This window comes from Pavona decussata, unplaced genomic scaffold, assembly GCF_977016875.1.
Source record: "Pavona decussata unplaced genomic scaffold, jaPavDecu1.1 SCAFFOLD_144, whole genome shotgun sequence".
In the NCBI taxonomy this organism is placed as follows: domain Eukaryota; kingdom Metazoa; phylum Cnidaria; class Anthozoa; order Scleractinia; family Agariciidae; genus Pavona; species Pavona decussata.
In genome coordinates this window covers 74,652-95,898 of record NW_028145557.1, presented here as the reverse complement: position 1 = coordinate 95,898, position 21,247 = coordinate 74,652, and the positions used below count along the sequence as shown (strand labels likewise).

The 21,247-nt window shown below is 38.3% G+C and overlaps 3 protein-coding genes and 1 long non-coding RNA gene across 4 annotated transcripts; 1 reads left to right on the top strand and 3 right to left on the bottom strand.

Annotated features, from left to right (window-relative positions):
- Window positions 1–302: 302 nt before the first annotated feature.
- LOC146466383 (uncharacterized) lies at window positions 303–3,408 on the bottom strand. Its single transcript, XM_085127428.1, has 4 exons — window positions 3,366–3,408; window positions 2,141–2,950; window positions 1,641–1,728; window positions 303–791 (listed from the first exon to the last, which is right to left on the bottom strand). The coding sequence occupies exons 1-4, from the start codon at window positions 3,406–3,408 to the stop codon at window positions 659–661; spliced, it is 1,074 nt and encodes a 357-aa protein (XP_084983554.1). The 3' UTR covers window positions 303–658.
- LOC146466382 (protein tolkin-like) lies at window positions 3,345–5,181 on the bottom strand. Its single transcript, XM_085127427.1, has 3 exons — window positions 4,869–5,181; window positions 4,389–4,772; window positions 3,345–3,965 (listed from the first exon to the last, which is right to left on the bottom strand). Exons 1-3 carry the CDS (start codon window positions 5,179–5,181, stop codon window positions 3,565–3,567), a joined length of 1,098 nt encoding a protein of 365 aa, XP_084983553.1. The 3' UTR covers window positions 3,345–3,564.
- A 9,621-nt stretch (window positions 5,182–14,802) lies between these two features.
- LOC146466381 (uncharacterized) lies at window positions 14,803–17,482 on the bottom strand. The gene is made up of 3 exons (XR_014868026.1): window positions 17,347–17,482; window positions 16,964–17,011; window positions 14,803–16,110 (listed from the first exon to the last, which is right to left on the bottom strand). It is a non-coding gene; the product is annotated as an uncharacterized LOC146466381 (long non-coding RNA).
- A 2,446-nt stretch (window positions 17,483–19,928) lies between these two features.
- Window positions 19,929–20,902, top strand: LOC146466380 (uncharacterized). Its single transcript, XM_085127426.1, has 2 exons — window positions 19,929–19,939; window positions 20,200–20,902. Exons 1-2 carry the CDS (start codon window positions 19,929–19,931, stop codon window positions 20,900–20,902), a joined length of 714 nt encoding a protein of 237 aa, XP_084983552.1.
- The last annotated feature ends 345 nt before the right edge of the window (window positions 20,903–21,247 follow it).

Below are 21,247 nucleotides of genomic sequence, written 5' to 3'. Positions count from 1 at the left end.
TTTCTCACATTCGCGTCCTTTTACTCGGTGTTACTGAGCAAATAAACCGACAATTTTTTCTATAAAACAAAATTAACCAAAGGCAAAAATTTTTTCCTCGTTCATAAGCGAATTTGAATGACATCCTCCTAATAATAGTGTTTTGCAAAATTTTGCACAGTAATGTAAAATTACTGCTTATTTTATTGCACCTTCATATTTGAATATTTCCATACATAATTCTTTCAGTTCCTTAGACCAATTTCGTAAACGTTTGGTGGTAATCGACCGAATAATAAGTGTAAGATCGAATCTCCTTTAAACGTGTTTTTTTTATTACGGACTTTATACGCATTGACAGGATAAATGACTAGGTTTGCTTAAATAGTTTTACTTACAATTGCTTATGCAATATTCCCTTGAATTTCATACAGAAAACAGTTCTTTAAGTAAAGTGAAAATGTGCTCAATTAGAACGGAAGTTTCTTAGCTCAGTTTTTTGTTTACTCTTTACTTAACTTTTAAGCCTTATAACTGTTAAAAATGGTCTATTAACTACATTAAAAGCCAAAATCTACAAACTTTATATTTCACGTCATTGAGAATAATGGAAAACTACTGGGAACATTGCTCCACTCTATTTCTGAGATTATTTTCGTTTTGATTCTAAGATGATAACTTATGCTTGCTCGTTAATATCTGCATGGGAGGTTACTCCATACAGTTCAATGCCAGCGTTGTCCACGCAGAAAGGATTTGTCTCGTGCTTGATATTCCTGCTTTGGCCTTCATCTTTGAATTCCACTGTTTTCCTGCACCAAAGCAAACAAACAGTGCTTTGTTGTTATCAATTCAGTCATCAAGACATGGCTTGATCTCTGAAATTTGATTTTGAAAATCATGTTCTTGACAGTAATTACCCCATTCAATTCCACATGAAAAAACCCTCATAAGTCTCTTTTTTGTGCGATAACCAATTGTGGCAATGTGGCGATAATGTAAGACATGCTAAACGTTAACCGAGGGAGCAGAGTAGTATGACACGATGTTTTTCCTATCTAGATCGGACTTTTTTTTACATAACGGCGATAGAAAAGCTATGACAATCACTCTTGAAAAAATAAATAGTAAGCCCAGACAAATGAGGTCCGCAATTGGAAGTCATATCATGTGGGTATTACGTCATGACTACCAAATAGAAACAATCTTGGTTCCCGCGCCAAGACAACAAAAATTAACTGCAATGTAGTCTCATAACCACCAAAAACCAAACCAAACTAACAAAAGGGCTACAAACATTACTATAAGAAAAGTGAACGGTGTCAATAAAAAACAAATAATATTCCACTTTAGCAAAAGATCCTTGTCAAAATTTGGTTGTGATAGTAAGATAAATTCAAAGAATACTAATATATCTACCACATCACGCCAGATAACTTTCTGAAAATTCACAAAGTGTGATGACCTTTTTCAAATATTTAAAAATGGCAAACCTTTAAAGGCGTCGGGAGCAAAATCCTTCCCACCACCAATTAAAATAAGTTCACTTTCCGATATAAAACGTAACAGTGCGATTTGCTGGATATCGATTCCTTCTGTAATCATCTGCCACATTATCTAACTCTCGTTAGGATTATACGAACATTCCACGAGCGTCTTACCGTTTATAATAAACGAATGCGGCAAGTACAACCACAGCTAACAAAACTGACAACGCCAGCGGCACAACAACAGCAGTGATGTTAAAACCTGCAAAGTCGTGAAAAAAATAACTGGTGAAGCAAATTCTTTGTTACCAAATATGCGCAATCACGTTTTGGTTTAGAAAATGAAATCTATGTTATATTGGCAGACTTCCATTCTGTTTATTGATTTATAGAGGAAAAGCCAATTTTATTTCTCATTCGTCTGTTATAAAGGTAAGGACGATTTTGAGACTCTAGAGGGTGGTTCTCGGTCTCATAAGCATTAAATTAGAATATCCACTAAAGGAAACCCGATCCACGAAGAAAAACGTATGCTTTTTTGAACAAATCAATACAGGAAAACAAATATTTAATTTTCGTGAACCATCAATATTTAAAACAGGTAAAGTTCGTGTTTCAGTCTGAATGTTATATTTTCAATCTATCAAAAAGAGTCCTTTAACACTGAAAATTACCTTTGCCTTTTTGTTCTCCTTTCCGTCCCTGGTTGTCTGCTGTCGTTATCAAGGATGACTTCATTGTTGGTTGCAGGTAAGGCCACGGTGATGGCGACGGCGATAGGAACAGCGAGAGCGAGGGCGAGGGCGAGGGCAAGGGCGAGGGCGAGGGCGAGGGCGAGGGCGAGGGCGAGGGCGAGGGCGAGGGCGAGGGCGAGGGCGAGGGCGAGGGCGAGGGCGAGGGCGAGGGCGAGGGCGAGGGCGAGGGCGAGGGCGAGGGCGAGGGCGAGGGCGAGGGCGAGGGCGAGGGCGAGGGCGAGGGCGAGGGCGAGGGCGAGGGCGAGGGCGAGGGCGAGGGCGAGGGCGAGGGCAAGGGCGAGGGCGAGGGCGAGGACGAGGGGGAAGGCAAAGGCCGGGCCGAGGACGAGGACGAGGACGAGGACGAGGACGAGGACGAGGGCGAGGGGAAGGGCGGGAATGAATACAAGGACGAGGACGTGGAAGAGGACGAGGAAGAGGACGAGGACGAGGGGGAGGGCGAGGGCGAGGGCGAGGGCGAGGGCAAGGGCAAGGGCAAGGGCAAGGGCAAGGGCAAGGGCAAGGGCAAGGGCAAGGGCAAGGGCAGGGACGAGGGCGAGGACGAGAAAGAGGACGAAGACGAGGAAGAGGGCGGGGGCAAGGGTAGGGACGAGGACGAGGGCGAGGGCGAGGGCGGGGACGAAGGCAAAGTTGTCTGAAAGGGCGGTGTTTTTGGCGACGATGATGGTGATGTCCACGTCAGTGGTAATGGCATAGAAGATGGTAATGGCCATGGAGATGGAGATAAATCTAGAAATCAAATGGAGCTTAAATAAGGAGATTAGGAAGAACATTACAAACAGAGAGATGAGATTACAAACATGTTTGCGTATGGTTAGTGGAGACGAAGAGCATGAGGAAGACTGAGACCAGGAAGATGGAGACAAGGTTAGATGTAGGGCTGTGTATGGAGATGAAGACAGAGATAAGAAAGTTAAAACGGCGATGTATTTGAGGATACGGGTGCCTAAGGATTTGGAGAACAAAACAAAGTTGAAGAATAACATTAAGACAGAGATAAAGACGCAGACAGAGATGAATAGGTGATTACTGGCTACTTCGAATACTGTATGAAACATTAGAAATTAACGTGAACAAGAAATACTGTTTGGGCTAAATCATCATTAGACTCTATTCAGCGTCATCAAATTGCAATTTCCCTCACCTTTGAATCCCACGTCAACCTGATTCTCAGAAAAGGATATCATAATTTATGTAATGGCAAGTCAGTTGAGATAAAATTAAAGGCAAAAAAATTGCCTTTAATTTAAGTTAATTGCCTTTGAGTGTTTGTTCTTTTGCCGTTCAAAACCGTAGCTTAATTATTACCTGATATTAAACTGAACAGTAGATGTCCTGTTTATCTAGAGATTGCAACTCCTGGTTAGTCCAAATTGGTTACAAAGAAACTTACCCAAAATGTCAAGAGTACTGTAGGAAACACGGAAGCCTGTGTAAGAGGTGTTGTTATCTGATTTGAATATTACAAACATGTGGTTTGACGAGGAATTTACTCCTTCTTTTGGGGGAGTGTGACCTCCGAAGAATACTCCCAACACCGCTCCAGTGATATTCTCTCCGTCATACACGTATAAAGCATCTGTGTTATTCTTGCTTTGCAAACTGAAGAAAGTGAACGTTAAGTGAATTCTGTGTGATGGAGCAACAGTAATCCTCCAGGAGCAGTATTGACCATCCGGGTACTTTTGGGGATAGTTTGGTGTGTGGAAAGTGCCGTTGGTACCGGATAGACTTTCGTTACATCCTAGCAAATAATAAAGAAAAGGACGCATGGTATTCAAGGACTGGAAAACGTCACTACGTCGTTATCGTTAAGACGATAAGTAGGCAATCCTCTAGTTTAATGTTGCTCGATGGTGATAATAAACTCGTCCAAGTTTTGGTTTCACCTATAGAACGTATAATTATAGTATGCTTATGTGGCTTGATTGCAAAGAGAATAATAACTGTTTCACCACTTTAAAGACAAATAACAGATAAAAGTACAGAGAACAGCCGTCACGAGTTCAATTCTAGAACGCTGTCGAGTTTATTACTTTCCATATAGACGAGTCATCCTAGAATGTAATGAAAGAAACTTTCGCTAATAATTCTTAGACATTGAAAAAAAAATCAATATTACCATATCAAAGCTTGGGTACGCATCAGCTTCAAACAAGTCACTTACCCTGATAGTAGCAGTAATGAATCTTGTGATTACTGATTCCTGCACCATGTGGATAAGATCCTCCTTCGCTGTCTGCATTACGTGTATCTTCATTATCAAACCGCATCCACTCCACATTAACTACGGCCCACTTCACCTGCTGACATTGTGCTGACTCATAAGCTAGCAAGAAAAATGGGGTCGTGGTGGGGAGAGAAATAGGTTTGCTTTTATCGCCGTCTGTTCTGCAACAAAATTCAATCTTTGTATCTCTGGTATATTCCCCATCGGGAAGAGTTCCCGATTTGCTGTTCCTATTGCTGTTGTCTTCGTCGTCCCATTTAACAAATCCAGATGACAAATTTGTGGGGCAGGAACCGCCTTTTTTGTAAATGCAGTATTTACCTGAAGAGAGTCAGATAAATTGTTTTAATTGTGTTCTAGCTCTTTAAATTCTCGCTATGACGATATTTTGTGAATAAAATTATATCATTGCATTACCTTTAGGCCAAACGCTTGGTTTCATGTCTGTCGAGTTAGTTGTTTTCATACAGAAAGATCGTTCAATGCCTGACTTGCTTACTGTCGCGTCGAGGTGAAGCTGGCTGGATGTGTAGCTGTTAGGGTTATTATCTTCGGTGTCCTGGTATATCCGTCCAATCAACCAGTGAAAGCCATTAGCATACGGACACCCGGATGCAGCTTTTGGCAGCCCGTATGAACCTACTGGCCAACAGGCGGACTCTGTAAAAGTAATGCTGGTTTTAAGAATCGCTGACTTTAGCATGGGGAGGACATTTGATGACGTCACCATTTGTAATCGACCTTATTTAGCCAGAAACATGCTCACGGATTGAAAATAATATTAATAATTGTGTTGTTACCCACAGCTCTGCTCAGTTGTACAGTGGTATGGAATCAAGCTGACTGTTACAAACTTGGATGATATTTAAAGATTATTTGTAATATCGTCAAACTCAAATTGCTGGCAAATTCCAGGCATAAAGTTTGTGTTCCACTCTTGTTTTACTATGAACATTCAACCAGCCCATTCGTATTTTCATCTACACAGTTTTATTTTTCTCCAGACGAAAAACAACTAAAGAATAAAGAAACCGTGGAACTAGCGTTCCTGTATTGACATAACAGCCCTACTATCCGCCATCACCCCCCTTGCATGGTATTGGCACCCCACCGGATGTGAGATTTTGCTGTTTCTATGCCAGAATAACATGAAGATTTGATCAAGCCGAAGAAAAGATCGGACCTCATCAGAGGCAGGGAGCTTTGAAAAGTTTCAAGCAATGAAATTTCCCAAACATGCTTTCTGTGGCCATTTTAACCTCACCTAGACCTGGTGATGGAAGTGCGAAGAACGGCCAACGTTTGTTTCTTTCAATTTAATGCTTGGGCAAACGCAACCCAGTAGTGACCTTGTTTAGAAATTTGTCCGAGAACATTTGCGTGTGCTACGTTTGTGTTCACAGACGCGATTACCATGGAAAGCAATCACAACATTAAAGTTTTTTAGAAATAGAGAAATTCCTGCTTTTAGTTTCAAAATGCTTTTAATAATGGACCGCGCCACCGCATCCCTTTATTCATCATCCTAAGACCCATTCCTCAGGTGTTGATCAAAGCAAATTAGAACTTTTCATTTTCATAGTAGCCTGGGCTTTGGCTTACAGAAATGCTGGAAGAGAGCAGAAAAATATCTCGGTAAGATTTCGGAATGTTTTTGGGGCAGTTATTGTTAACCAGGTACGAATCAGAAGTCACTTTCCCTTTGCTGTATGTGTCCATGGGTTGCGAACACTTCTGATCACATTTTCTTCGACTCTGGTCTCAAGCGTTCTGAAGACTACTCATATCCCATGTTGTGGACAATTTGGGTTATAACCCTGTCTATAGTAGCTTTGATAGTGAAGCTCTGCCTGTAACCAGACAATTAACGAGATTTACTAGGTCATCGAGCAGCAATGCTTTTACTTATATTCATAAGCGAAGTACAGCTGTTACTTATCAACGTTCATTTTTCATACCCGCCCATAGAATGTCCTACCTTCACACAAGCCACATCTCTTTAGTCTCATTTAAAAGTTTACTCCTTCAATATTACAATAAAGCTCTGAACCTGTACGACGTTGACGACATTAGAACCTGGAAAACAATCTTTCCCAGGTGCAACATAGCGAGGACTCTACTGTGCCCGCCGACGTGCTGCTTCTAGGAATTTGAACTTTCCTTTTTATTCCGTTGATTTTTGTTGCTTATATATTAGTTGCTTTAATAAGGTTTTAAGTTTTAAACAATTAACGTGGGAACCGCTGTAATTTGCTAGGCTGTAGTGGTCCCCCTGCCTAATATTTTTTTACGTACATTCGTGTATATAGATCTGTACCTACATTTTAGTAAGGCGAAGGTAAATAAATAAATGATAGATCAGGCCGCCGAATTGCCCCCCCCCCCTCCCCCCCCCCCCCTCTATGGCTCCGGGAATATTTAAACTATGAGAATGGTTCTTGGAGGATGAATTGCCCGTCCAAAAATGTTTCCTCGAGCTCCGCAACGAGAAGCAATGACATTATATGACATGTTATTATATTGTCACCATTGCTCAGTGGCGGTCATGTTGGATCCGCCATCTTAGAATTCCTGATTTCTTGAAACTTCAGTAATGCTTTAAAGTAGAGCGAAAAGTAATCAAAACCAATAGAGCCAATAACGTAAAAGTCAATATGAGTTAGAAAAGCATGATTTCCTCAAAAAGGTATTTAAGAGCCGTTGGCAGTAACTTTCAAGAATCCGGCGACAGAAGCGAAAATTCGAATTTCCTTTTATTTGCCCTAAAAGACCCTTTTGGAGAACTATTTTCAAAAATAATATTCAAAAGTTCCAGCGAATTTTTATTTTGTTTCGTTTCGCAAAGTACCGTGCAATGTTTGCAATGGACAAGAATCCAATCCCATCTGTCTTTTGTTAAGGATGCCAGAATAAGCTCTGGCCTGGAGAGCCAATTGGATCATACCAGTTGTCTAATCTGGGGTCCGATCCTTATGGTCCATAGTGTCTCAAGTCCAGTCCGAGGGCCTGTTTAATTCTTCCAGTGGCCACGCAAAACAAGATGGCGGCCAACGCACTCTCACTCTGAACGTAGGGTAACAGAGAGCAGAGTGTTGCTTCTGGTGAATAAGCGTACCTATGAGAAGCGGGCCACCGCTGAGAGGTCAAATTTCGAGAAAATGACCGAGGCCTTTGCGATCGAAGAGCACCATGAAGATCAATCGAAGCCATGCTGCCGGTGGCAACACGACCGAAGGATGAGAGAACGCGCCAACGGGTTAGCAGAAGTTATTATTCGCAAAGAAACATTCGCAAAGAACCGTTTAGCAAAGTACCATTCGCAAAGTACCATTCGCAAAGTACCGTTTAGCAAAGTACCATTTCGCAATGTACCGTTTCGCAAAGTACTATTTCGCAAAGTACCGTTGGCAAATATGGCAAATATGGCAAAAATCACTCTATCTAAGGAATGGCACACATTGTTTTCTTTACGTGGGCAACTTCAAATGAAATAATGTTCAGGCCGAGATAAAATACAGTTTGGAAGAAAGCACGAGGGATGTAAAAATGATCGTGAAAACATCAGATCGAGAAAACGTTGCCTTGTCTTGAGCGAGAGTTTTAAAAAATGTACTAATTCCATAATTTCAATCGGGCCATCGGACACGTTAACGCCGATTTCGAACTTTCCCAATTTTTGCCAAAATAAAAATTCGCTGGAACTTTTGAATATTATTTTTGAAAATCGTTCACCAAAAGGGTCTTTTGGGCAAATAAAAAGAAATTCGAATTTTCGCTTCTGTCGCCGGATTCTTGAAAGTTTCTGACAACGGCTCTTAAATTTGTCAAAAATTATAAATATTTGTCATGATAACACCAAATGTGACTTCTTTATTTACATACTTCATTTATTCATTTACTTCTTCTATTACTTAAAATTGTGTAAATTTATTTTGTCAAAAAAAATAGTTGCAATGGTAACATGAAAGTCAATGAACAATAATCTACGAGTCAAATTGTTTGCAGATAAAATTCTCATTAAGTCAAGGCGTTTTATGGCCTTAGCGTTTGTTCAATTATTAAAAAAAAAGTCATTTAAGTTTAAAGTCGCGGCTGCCGGATCCGCCTTTCAAAGGAGTCCGGGTGGGTACATGTTATCACGAACCAAGGAAGCTGGCAAAGGTTATGAGAGATAGCCGAAGACTTTTCCTAATTTCTGTTATCGGAAACTTAATGGACATTAAATGGTTCGATATTGGATGTTTTCAGATGCTGAGAGAACAACATGCACATTTTCACCAATGCAATGGATAGTATAATGATGTTCATAAAAGCGCAATCGTATTCTGAAATCAGAAGTACGTACGCGCTCTGTTTATTTGCTATTTAAAGGAGGAGCGCTTCTGTTTCGGATTATGAAACACTCACTACGGATCTTAACGAAAACTTACCTCTTGACTCGACTAAGTTCACGAACGTAAACAGGAAGAAAATTGTCCAGAAGATCATCTTTCATTATCACCGAAGACACTGCAACAAGAACTTTATGTATTAGGGATTTGTGGGTAAACCTCATAACATAGGCAAATACAAATGATTTCTTTTAAGTGAACTAAAGAAGCTCTTCCATTTCTAGTAAATATACATAATCTGGTAGTTTTCGTTTTTGAAAGAACCATTGAGACCGGAGAAATTGCTTCCGATAAGAAAGTTAATTTTTGCTAATTTCTGTTTAGCATACATCTTTTAAACATTTTTTTCTTGTTTTTTTCCTTTTACCTTTTTTTTTTAGTTCACCTTTTAAAAATTTCAATAGCAAGCCTAAATGTGGTACACAATCCCAAAAACTTACGGGCAGGAAAAATGGACAAAAGGTTATCCAGTTAAATAGAGGAACATATTTAAATTTAGTTTATAATGCAAATTGGTGAGATTTTCAGAATCAAACAACAAGCAAGGCTCGAGAAAACGATGGCAAGTATTTTCATTCGCTAGGGTTGTCCATACAAAATATTAATTAATCGTCTTCAAACTTCCCTTTTTGTAGTTTATTGGTGCACACGTAGAAGCTAATCTGCAGCCTTGCCATGCCTTGCCTTGACAGCCTTGAATAGTTCTCGTGCATTATTTACTTTGTGTTTTTTTCTGTCCTTGCTTAAAACTTGTCATTTAGATAGTTTTGTTCGAACTGAGCTGTCTAACAGAATAGCGTTCCACTAATTTAACATTAATTTACAGGTTATATCTGACAACAAAAGAGCAAGGAAGGCGGGGAAAACAAAGGTCTGAAATAAATCAAAATATCTTTCGTAAGGTTTTTGGTCTGAAATTTATCGCCTGATAATTATGCAGTGCAAGTAAAAATAAACGATAAAACGGAACAACGTTTCGGAGTCGTCTTGACACCATTATCAAGTTCGAAATGATAGAAGTAAATAAAGTTCGGGTTATCGTTTATAATTATGTAGCGCAATCATTTTTGTAGTTAAAGTGCAAGCTGTTCCCTAAACATAAACAGATCGATGCCGATAGAGGCGCTGCTTCAGGGTTTCCAAGAAATGAATCGGACACAACGGAAACTCTTCATTTTTACTTGACAGAAACAGTTGCCCACATTCCAGTTTTCCAAGTGAGAAACGGTCAGCACCGTAGACCTGACATGATCAAAAATGCCCTTGCTCTTGCTACTATTTTTTTTATAATAAACATGTTTAGAGCATCAACTTTGATTTCCATTTGGTGGTTAATGACAACGCAAACTTTCTTGATTAGATAAATATTGATTCGTATTCATATGAGCTTAGAAGCTTTTGTTGCTGAGTTCGTTTATTAATGCGTGCATCTTGTTTGGTATGTATTAATTGGTTGAAAGTTTTCTGAAAGTATCTTTATTTCGCTGATCGTCTTCGATTTAATTCAAAGCTCAAGCTAATGTGAATGCATGACTCTCACTTAGCAGATAAAAGAATTCCTGACCTCTCCGTGTCTGTTTTCAGTGCTGTTTTTATCTCTAAATGAAGTGATTAGAAAACCGAAACCAATTTGAGGGAGTGAAAAAGTAGAAGAGGAAACTTCGTTTGTTGGTCCTTTGTTGGTCTTTCGTTAAACCCCACAATCACGTACCTTTTACACTGTAGTAACTTGAAATTCTGTGTATCCTCAAACCAGTAAAAGTGCAATTAATTTCTTTTAGATGAAGGAACCAAGACTGTTAAAGATTAACACTCTAATAATGCTCATTCGCGTGTTTTACTAAAAAAAAAAAAAACTGAAAGGGGAGACACCTGCCCCTGGAAAATGAATAATCTTTTCTCGTTGTTAAGTTTAATTGCACTTTCCCTCGAATAAATTTTCGTAGCTGCTCATAATTGTTAAAAGATTGGCTAACGGCGTTTCGCGTTGAGCAACATGCAATTATTAAATGTTAATAACTCAGGGCCGCCATATTAAAAGTTTGACCTTAATTGTAGATACATACATAACATTCATTTTAACACAAGAACGAAACGTCAGTCGAGTTAAAAAAGGAATTTTTTTAAAGTTTTTGCATGATTTGCCGCGTGGGAATCCGATTTGTAAGAAATTTCGCTGATTCATATTTCGGAGATGAAAATGACTACAATATCCATTCAGGCCCTCATGTGCGAATTATATTTTTCAGTTCTCCTTTTGTTTATCATGATTATTGCTGAACAGATGTCGACATTGTTTCTTAATAATTCTTTTGTCGAACTTTAACTCAAGTTGGGTCTCGTAATTATGTTTTTAAAAGTTCATAAACCTCCATAAGCAGGCATCGGTTTAATAATGTGGCATTTAATAAGAAGAAAATCTAGCGCTAAAAGAAAATTTTACCGGGAGCACCGCTCTTTTCATAGAGAAAAGGGTGTTCTTTGGAAGACATAACCCGTGAGGGCAAAACTCTTATTTAGGCTAAACACGCACATGAGAGTCGCGTAGGCCTGTCAACCCCATTATGCCAGTTAAATTACTCTAACGTCATACATACATATTTAAAAATTCTAGCATTTGGAAAACTATACAGGATAATAAGAATATTCAAAAAGGGTGGTAGGGGCAGGAAAGGCGGAGACAGTACCTAATATATCAAAATAGCTAGCAAACTAAGTAAATAAATAAACAGATAGACCTTTTGCATAAATGGCGGCCAATTTATTATTCTTTTCAATATATGTTAATTAGGCCTATTAACCTCATTTCAGAGTAAAACTTCTTTTGAATTTTGCACACGCTGACGAGGCTAGTAAGGCTATTTTTCATGAAAACAAGAGAATAATTTATCGGCCGCCATTTATGAAAAAGGTCAATAATAAATCACATCATCATATCACACCACAGGTAGACCACCCTCTGTTTGTGTGGTGTAATTACTGTTGGGAATTTTAGATTTTATATTCACGCGACACGATCGGTTGAAATTTGGAGATATTTAATATTGTCTTTTAACTTTTTGGTTGAAACATAGTTTCAAGGATATGTTGATTGAGTCACGCGTGGTGCTCCGAGCCGTAGAAACCTTCTCTGGTGAGTTTTCTGTTATGTGCATGTTAAAATGGGGTTGACAGACCTGCACGACTCCCACTGTGTGTCCGTTGTGTTGATAAAAGCCTTTTCATGCTTTAACAAGCATGTCTTTAAGCGATTTTCCTTTTGTATAAGAGATTATTCCCTTTAGATCAAAATGTGATGACACCGCTCTGCTTAATGGTGTTGCTCTTGATCGTGAGGGGGAATTCTCAAATATGCTGAATGGAGGGTTTCTTACTGATCACTCTGAGCCGTAACGATTAGGTTTTTATATGCCATTGTGTATGCTAGCTCTGTGGCATTTGTTAAGGTTTATCGGCTTGGATTGACTTCACGATTTCAGGTAGCGCTAAATAAATGTTAGCTGTGAAGATACAGAATCCGTGGATTTCTTAATCCGTGAATTAATGCTTATGCTATTGTATCTCGTTGCGTGAAGATTGCAGATTATTTATCACGGATATGCTTGTCTAACGGATTCTCGTCTTTACAAAGCTGATCATTGTTTTCTGTCGCTTTCGAGAGCTATAGCTTTGTTGTAGTGCTGTCTTTTAGCTCTCTGAGTTGCTTCTTATCTGAAAAACAGCTATTGTGTTCTTAGAGCTGACATGTACCTCCATTATTTTGTGGCTTAGCTCGCATCGGCAGCAGATATTTAAAGCGAAGACAGACAACTGTCTTATGAGTTTCTTGGATGCTAGTGAAATTTCTTCTGGTGAGTGTCCAATGTTATCTGTCATGCAAGACTGCAGTTTCGATTCTATTGGAATCTCATCTGTTGCTGTGTATCTCGTCGACACGGGCACACTCAAATGTTTTAGCCGTATTTATATCGCTTAGCGGATCAAAAATGGCCGGTACTAGAGAGAGGGAGACAAAGCAGGCAAGAAGCCGCCGGCGACCACTATGTGTCGCTACTTCAAACAGGAATTGCCACAAAATTGAAAAATTCGTGCCTTTTTTTCAACGGCTTCCGATGAACTTCATTTTTCGCCATGTCGTGGCCGAGCTTGGGCTTCATTCGTCAAATTTCCTCCGAGAAAAGCAGAGCTCAAGTCCTTCAGGTAGGTTTCAAAATATGATCTGTAGCAAAGACAGCAACCAAACGAATTCTAAGAATGCGGTCAATTTAAATCAACCAATCAAAAGTGTCAAAACTCCCGTTTAAGGCAGGGTTGAGTATTTAAAGCGTAACGGTCGCTAAGCGTTGATTGGCAGATTTAAAATGGACTGCATGCTTAGCCTTTGGTCGCTAACGTTGTTACATATCATAGTTTGAAACCTATCTGGAGGACTTGAGCCCCGCTTTTCTTGGAGGAAATTGACAAATGAAGCTCAAACTCGGCCACGACATGGCGAAATATGTAGTTAATCGGAGGCCGTTAAAAAAAAGACCAGAATTTTTTATTTTTTTTTTATTTTGCGACAATTCCGGTTTAAAGTAGCGACCCATAGCGGTCGCCGGCGGCCTCCTCTTTGGCCGGCAACGCTGTTGAACAGTAAACTCGCCAGAGAAAGGTTTTGTACGGCTCGGAATGGCAAAAAAAAAAAAAACAAAACAAACAAACAAACAAACAAACACGCGTGACTCAATCGACATTTCCTTGAAACTTTATTTCAACATAAAGGTAAAAGGCGACTTTAAATATCTCCACTCAGTTAAAATTTCAGCATATCGTGTTGCGTTATATGAAGTCTCAAGTTCCAAACAGTTAAACAACAAAGAAAGAGAGTAATCTGCCAGTGATTACACTGCACACTATTGCTGCGCATTACTTAACGAAATAAGTCATTGCAGGTAATGCGATCTATGTAATTTGCGCAGTTAACATGAAATGAGAAACGCATTAAATTAACCTTAAATTAAACAAAATTGGTTAGATCGGGCACCTTTTAATGTTTGTTTCAATTTGAACGGTTGTTGTTGTTATTATTATTATTATTATTATTATTATTATTATTATTATTATTATTATTATTACTGAAATTGTGCTTGAAAATAGTCTCTTTTTTTAATCGAAATAAATTGTAAAAGGGTTTTTAATAGCTCTTTTTTTAAATGTATACTTTTAACGTGTAAACAGCAATTTGTGTGGAATATTTTAATAAAGATATATTTCATTTTTAAATTTAAAAATTATTATTATTATTATTATTATTATTATTATTATTATTATTATTATTGTTATACCTGTAACTATTACTATTACTATTACTATTACTATTACTATTACTATTACTATTACTATTACTATTACCATTACCATTACCATTACCATTACCATTACCATTACCATTACCATTACCATTACCATTACTATTTACTATTACTATTACTATTACTATTACTATTATTATTACTATCTCTATCTCTATCACTATCACTATCACTATCACTATCACTATCACTATCACTATCACTTTCACTATCACTATCACTATCACTATCACTATCACCATCACCATCACCATCACCATCACCATCACCATTACCATTACCATTACCATTACCATTACCATTACCATTACCATTACCATTACCATTACCATTACCATTACCATTACCATTACCATTACCATTACCATTACCATTACCATTACGATTACTATTACTATTACTATTACTATTACTATTACTATTACTATTACTATTACTATTACTATTACTATTACTATTACTATTACTATTACTATTACTGTTACTATTACTATTACTATTACCATTGTTATTATTTTTATTTTTATTCTGAATTTTTTGTATATTACCCTGTAACTGCAATTCTAGTACACCCAAGTTCTACGGCGGCCGACAGTGTCCATCGAAACTAAAAATTCAAAATCAAAAGTCGATTTTCAAAGTGAAAAGTCAAAATCAAACATCAAAAGTCGATTAACGAAATAAAAAGTCGAATTAAAAAGTGGATTTTCAAACTGGAAAGTCGAAAAAAAAAATCGATTTTCGAATCGCACTACTCACCTCTCAATTTCGACTTTCGAGTTTTCACTTTGACCACCCCTCCCCTCCCCTAAACTTTTTTTCATAACAGAGCCGAAGACTGAGGCGAAGTTTTCGTTCATTGAGGAATGGACGAAGAACAGAAGGTGCGCGGTAAGAACTTACTTTGCATTGCAAAAGAGCAATTAAATTCACATAGTACAAACCAAAACACGTATTTACTTTCTGCTCAAATTCTAGTTCAAACACTCGTAGATAAATTGCTACAACTCAATGAAAGACCATCGATTATTTTGAAGTATTTGCAAAGGGCTCTTGGAATCCGTTGGAGGTTTGTAGTTTGAGGACTTTGAGAGCTTTAATTAATGGTTTTACAACTCATAAGCTTAAGAAACTTCCTTTCTTTCCTTATTAAAACGAAAGTGTCCACTGTTTAACTCCGTGTACGTCATAAATCTTGTGGCATAATTTTTGGTCTCTGTACATGTAAATAACTTAAATGAGCTCCCCCCCCCCCCCCCCCCTTTCAAATAATGTATATTATACAACTTGCTTGTCATGCTGACATGTACAGTATCATGTTCTCTTGACAGTAATAATTATTATAGCTTGCAAAGCAGGCGTAAATTGAGAGAGAATGGATAAGGGAACAGCAAAAATTGGGTTGGGGTGGGTGGGTAAGGGGTTGCTGGAGAATATAATAGTTATTGGGGGGGATGCCTGTAATACAGACTATGTTCTGTTCATTCTGCCTTTGCCGACAACACTCTGATTGGCTAAATTATCTGTGCAAGATGTATATGAAATAATTGAAGTGAGAACATCACTTCCGTACAGTGCGATTGAGGCCAAGCGGGTAGCTGCCCAGCTTCGTAATGGCTGGTCAGCTTGACCTCTTGGCCGATCAAATTTAAGAACAAGTGAAATTGTCGGCATAGGCAGTCGCACTTTGAATAAGAATTCATAAACAATCACACTTTGTAAAGATTTTTTAACATTTTAATAGGAAAGCATTTATTAGAAAATGACAGTTGTAATAAATCATGTAACAGAACTGCCATCACATGTTATTGTTCTCAGTCTTTAATCACTTTCTTCAATTTGTCATCTGCTTCTTCCTTGCCATATCCTAAAGGTATTTGCCAGTCAATTTCCTATTGAGTTTTCTTTAAATCTCTAAAATAAAAGAAAATGGTTTAATCAACCAGTAATTATTTAAAACATTTAGTCCCTAAAAAAATTTGTGGAGTCCCTATTGATACGTCATAAACATAATTGCCCACTCCCTGCTCTTACACAGCTGATATCAAATCAGAATAATATGAATACACAGACAGGAACACAAAATTTGTTTTTTCATAGTACCATTGGGGCTTCTAGATTGTTGCACTCTGGGTTGTTCAGTGGAACAAAAAATCTGCATCATTGACAAGCAAGAAGCGGAAATGAGTGCCAGAGCAGGCTGCATCATTGACCAACCTATGCCAAATATGGTTATAGAGAAAAACGTTGGGTAAGGGGGTAATGGATATTCAAAGAATGTAAGCTTGTTGACAATGTTTGTAATATATAGATACTATTTAGTTTTGTTTGTTCTTTCTGCAAGCTCTAGATGTGGACCTCACCCCCCTAAAGCCCTCTTCAAACCCCCTCTTCTAATATTAAGGTCTACTGTCACTGAGCTGATGTGTGGTTATTGAACTCAATTGAGAGAAAAAAATGATAATAGTTTATAATTATTATTATCATATGTACCTGAAAGAAATACCATGCATGCATGCATGCATAAATAAAGTTATAATATCCTATTTTGTTTTAGAGTGCTGATTATTAAGGGGACCCCACTCTCCCCTCTTGTCTATCTTATCAACTGACATTATCCGTAAAACTACAGAATACAAGGCACTTCAGTCCACCTCACTTGCATGTGTTAGAAGCTTGTGTAGAATGGGGCATATCACAACGGGAACTATTGTTATTCAGTGACATGCAAATAAGTGCCCTGCATTCTGTACTTGCTCCGTATTACCTCTTCCTGGATTCCCATAACTCTTTCAATTCAATGCCCTTTGAGCATCTATGGACAAAATGCATAATATTACTTGTAAACAACCAATATACTATAAATTATTCATAGACTAACATAGGGGAACCATCCAAGCATGAAATATAACCTATATCAACTAACCGAAATAACAAAAAAAGAAGAAAGACGACAGATAAATATACAGCAAAAACCAAACAATAAATATATATTTTAGCGTGTCGATATGAACTGTGACCTTCATGTTTCTGTTCTTTTGTCATGTTTCAGTTCTTTGATGGAGACACACTAAGTACGCATTGTGCACCATTATTTTAGAATTAATAATAAAGTGACACATATTCGGCAACAAAACTCTGAAAACTTACCCATCAGGCGTTTTCTGTCAGAGTAATTTATCTAGATCTCTGATATCCATTTTCAGAAAAGCATCTTCGCTTATCTGTTGGATCAAGTAAAATTAAAAATATGATAATCTCAACTCCGGATTTTTTATCCACTAATGTAATACCAAAAGAATAGAAAGCAGTAAAGAAAACAAAAATAACTCAATCGCTGAAAATATGTTATTTATATATTTTTGTTTTCGTTGGGGGGGGGGGTGGGGGAAGGGAAGGGGGTACTAACATTTTCTTACTCCAGCATCGATGCTTCCCCGTGTGTCAGGGTATATTTCATGTCAATTCAACGCCAAAAACTTGCCAATGTCCTTCAAATTTTACGCCTGTAGGCAAAGCTTTGGCCGTGGTGATTTCTTTTTTCTTTGAGGAAGCGCGCGGTGTACGCCAGTCAGGGGATGCCACGCTGGAGACATTAGGCGCGACCATGAACCACGATTAACTTGAAAAATAAGACTGAGCAATTGAAATACACATAAAATGAGCCGTTTAACTGAAAATGCATTAAATTATCCGAAACATTTACTCAGTCCACAAGCTACAATCGTCCATTTGCAGTTTTTAATAAATCATGGTTCAATAACATCTGGTACGTGCACGAGCTTTGAGTTTCAAAAGTACTGAATATTTACTTCAGCTTTTAAATATTAAGGTACGTCTCACCTCATTCAGTTGAAACAACTGTTTGATGTCCTTTTGCCCAAATGAATGCTGCAGCTTTGTCCAGAGTGTGTGAGCCATGAAGAGCCGGAAAGGAGAACACACATGAATGCGCGATCGTTGCCAGCAGTTGAGGTGCTGGGCGAGGCTACCAAGTCTTCCGCTTTGATAGAGGAGGGGGGTGGAGGGGTGGTCAAAGTGGAAAGTGAGAAGTGAGAATTGCGTTTTTCAAAAAGCGATTTTCTGTTGTAATAGTTAGTTTTCGATTTTGGGAAATCGATTTTCAGTTTTGACTTTAAACTTCATAAATCGATTTTTGACTTTGACTTTCGCTTTGCAAATCGAATTTGGATGTTGGCTTTCCAATTTGAAAATCGACCTTTCAATTCGACTTTTTATTTCGTTAATCGACTTTTGATATTAGATTTTGACTTTTCACTTTGAAAATCGACTTTTGATTTTGAGTTTTTACTTTCGATGGCCACTCTCGGCCACGGTACAAGTTCACCGTAGTTGGGAAAACGTTTCGTCTAATTTCTTTGGAATTGTTGACCAAATGGAGAGAAATGTGACAAAATAGCAGGGATTACTTTCCCTTGTCCCATTGCAACCCCAAGTTGTGAGATATGATTGTACGGCCTGCTGTGTGCCTTTATTTCAGGGTTCCTTTAATTTACTGAAGAATTTTCGTCACGCCTTTTCAGTTTATAAGTTGTCGTTTCGCATCATAATTTTTGGTATCGCTCGTTATTGATAGCTCGCGTTTTGCTCTGAACTTAAGTTTTCCGCCCGTAAATCAACAATAAGAATCGTTCTGGGACGGCAGATTCCGGGGACATTATATCTGTACGTCTTGTGTAACTGCCACGGTATATATTTTGCAATAAACATAGACTGCTGAGGTCAAGATTTCAGCGGCTCCGTTGCTGAACTTAAAAAGAAAACCACAGAAAACTTTTTCGGTGCACCTGTTGCGTGACACTGTCCAATTGTTTTTATTTCTCTTTTTTTTTTTTTAATTCTTTTTCTTCCCCAGTCATCTATATAATTTACATTAGGAGAATGAAGGTGTTAAAATAACGGAGAAAGGGCCAAAAATAGAAAGATTAATACTTTGCCCTAAAGACGGAAAAAACAAGGATCATATATTACGGGTCATTATATATTATGGTCATATGTTATTGGTTTTCAAGGAAGAGATTACTAACAAAAGACAACTTTAAAATAATGCAAACATTTTCAGTAAAAAGCTTTCAATTTTTTAGAAAAATGAAACTTTCAGGCAATCATACTATTTAGCTCTTTTACTCAAAATTTTTTTCCCAAACGTCATAAAACGATGGCAACTATAAAGCCATAAAATTGTCGAATAAAAGAGCTAATTTGCATATTGAAACATATCCGGCCCCGGGTTGTTTCGAGGTTGTTCAAAGGATGAAGATTAAAAATTTACTCACCAGTAAAAGGCTTTTTTTTTTAATAAAGTTAGATGGTAAACTTAAGGCACAGTAATGAATGACAGAGATACAATGTTCATTATAGGTAACAATTATTTTCACCGACACTGTTTCACTGTTTCACTTTCACCGACACACTGTTTTAGTATAAACCACACAAGCTGAATAACTAGCGGACGAAATATTCTTTCATTTTTGACGTTATACCGACGAATGGTGGGAAATTTTGAAATCTCGGGTAAGCGATTTCTTATTGTAGAAAGTTCCGTCTCGCTTTCTGGCGAGCAAATAAAACTTTAAAAGGCACTTGTTTAGATGCTAAGATGTCATTTCTTCAATTGTTGTGTGAAATTCGTCTTGTTGTTCAGTTGAAACCATGCTGCAAAACATTATGGGTCAGCACCGGTCACCAAAGCGTATTTGACACAGGTAACCATGCAAGCGTGGTATAAGAGTTTGTATGGCGTTAAAATTAAATCGAAATTTAGACAACAATATTTCCACAAAAACCCACAAAAAATATAATTAAGTCTGAAAAAGCTTACCCGGTGTTTTTTGCTGCGTTTCCAAGGCTTCTCAGTGCTTCCAAACGCCGTTTTGATTAATTTATTTCTCAGCGGCTGGTCTACGTGCATCACTGTATTATGTTAATGAGAGGTTGGCAACTACAAGTCGAATTTAAATGACATTTGGGCCGTCATTTGAGGAGAGTACTTCTAAAATTTGGTGGCAGGGGAAGGTTGACTGATAAGACAATTGACAGTTTGCAAGTCTATTATGGAAAAGCAATCAGGGAGAACACCCATGATATTGGTGCTATGCAAAATGCAGTCATGGCCATATGGCATCACACCCAAGCTACCGATGACAACCCTGATCATGACCTCTGCCCGCCTACTGAACACTTATGGTGTGGTTTTCAGAGGGATCAAGCAAATGGAACTACAGATTATTCACATGAGCACCCTCTTCCACCAGCTGTGGCCAAAGCCATTCTTCCTTCGTTTGAAGCCCTGAGTGACAGAGATTTTCTCAGCAGATGTTTGCATGGCGGGACGCAAAACAGAAATGAGGCCATCAATGCTCTCGTTTGGCAAAGGGCTACGAAAGAAAAGCATTCAGGCTTACCAGTGATTGAACTAGCAACTTTCTTAGCTGTTGCACATTTCAATGATGGGGCAGCATCATTACTTTTGGACCTTCAAGAACTTGGTATTGCTCCTGGTGTTCACAGTGTTGCCGCATGTGATAAATTAGACAGCACGCGTATGCGCCACTCCAACCGTAAAAGCTCTGAACCGGCCAAGAAACGCCGAAAACAATTGAGGAACTGGGAAAAGGGATATTCAGAAACTCTGGAGGCACAAGAGGGGCCATCCTATGAAGCTGGGGTAAAGCGTCGTGATTAGGTTTTCTTGCATCTTTTCAGAGTAGGTTTTTTTCATGTAAACATTGACTTACAGTGCCACAAATGGTTCATTGCATAGCCATGGAACTTATCTTACTGCTTGCCAAGTGTTAAGTTCATAGTCTTGGCCCTTCCAGAGAAATTGATGTTAGCGTGATCCATAGAAAATTTGTCTCGGAATTGGGTGTGGTCAGGCCTAGTGCCATATTTCCTAAGGTATTTAATTAAAGCCAACCAACTTTGGGAATATTAATATATAAAAACTAAAGGAAACACTGATAGGTTGATTGAGTTTCTTGCAATGAAAAGTATCTATAAAAACTGACCAAAATTACTCGTTTTTTGC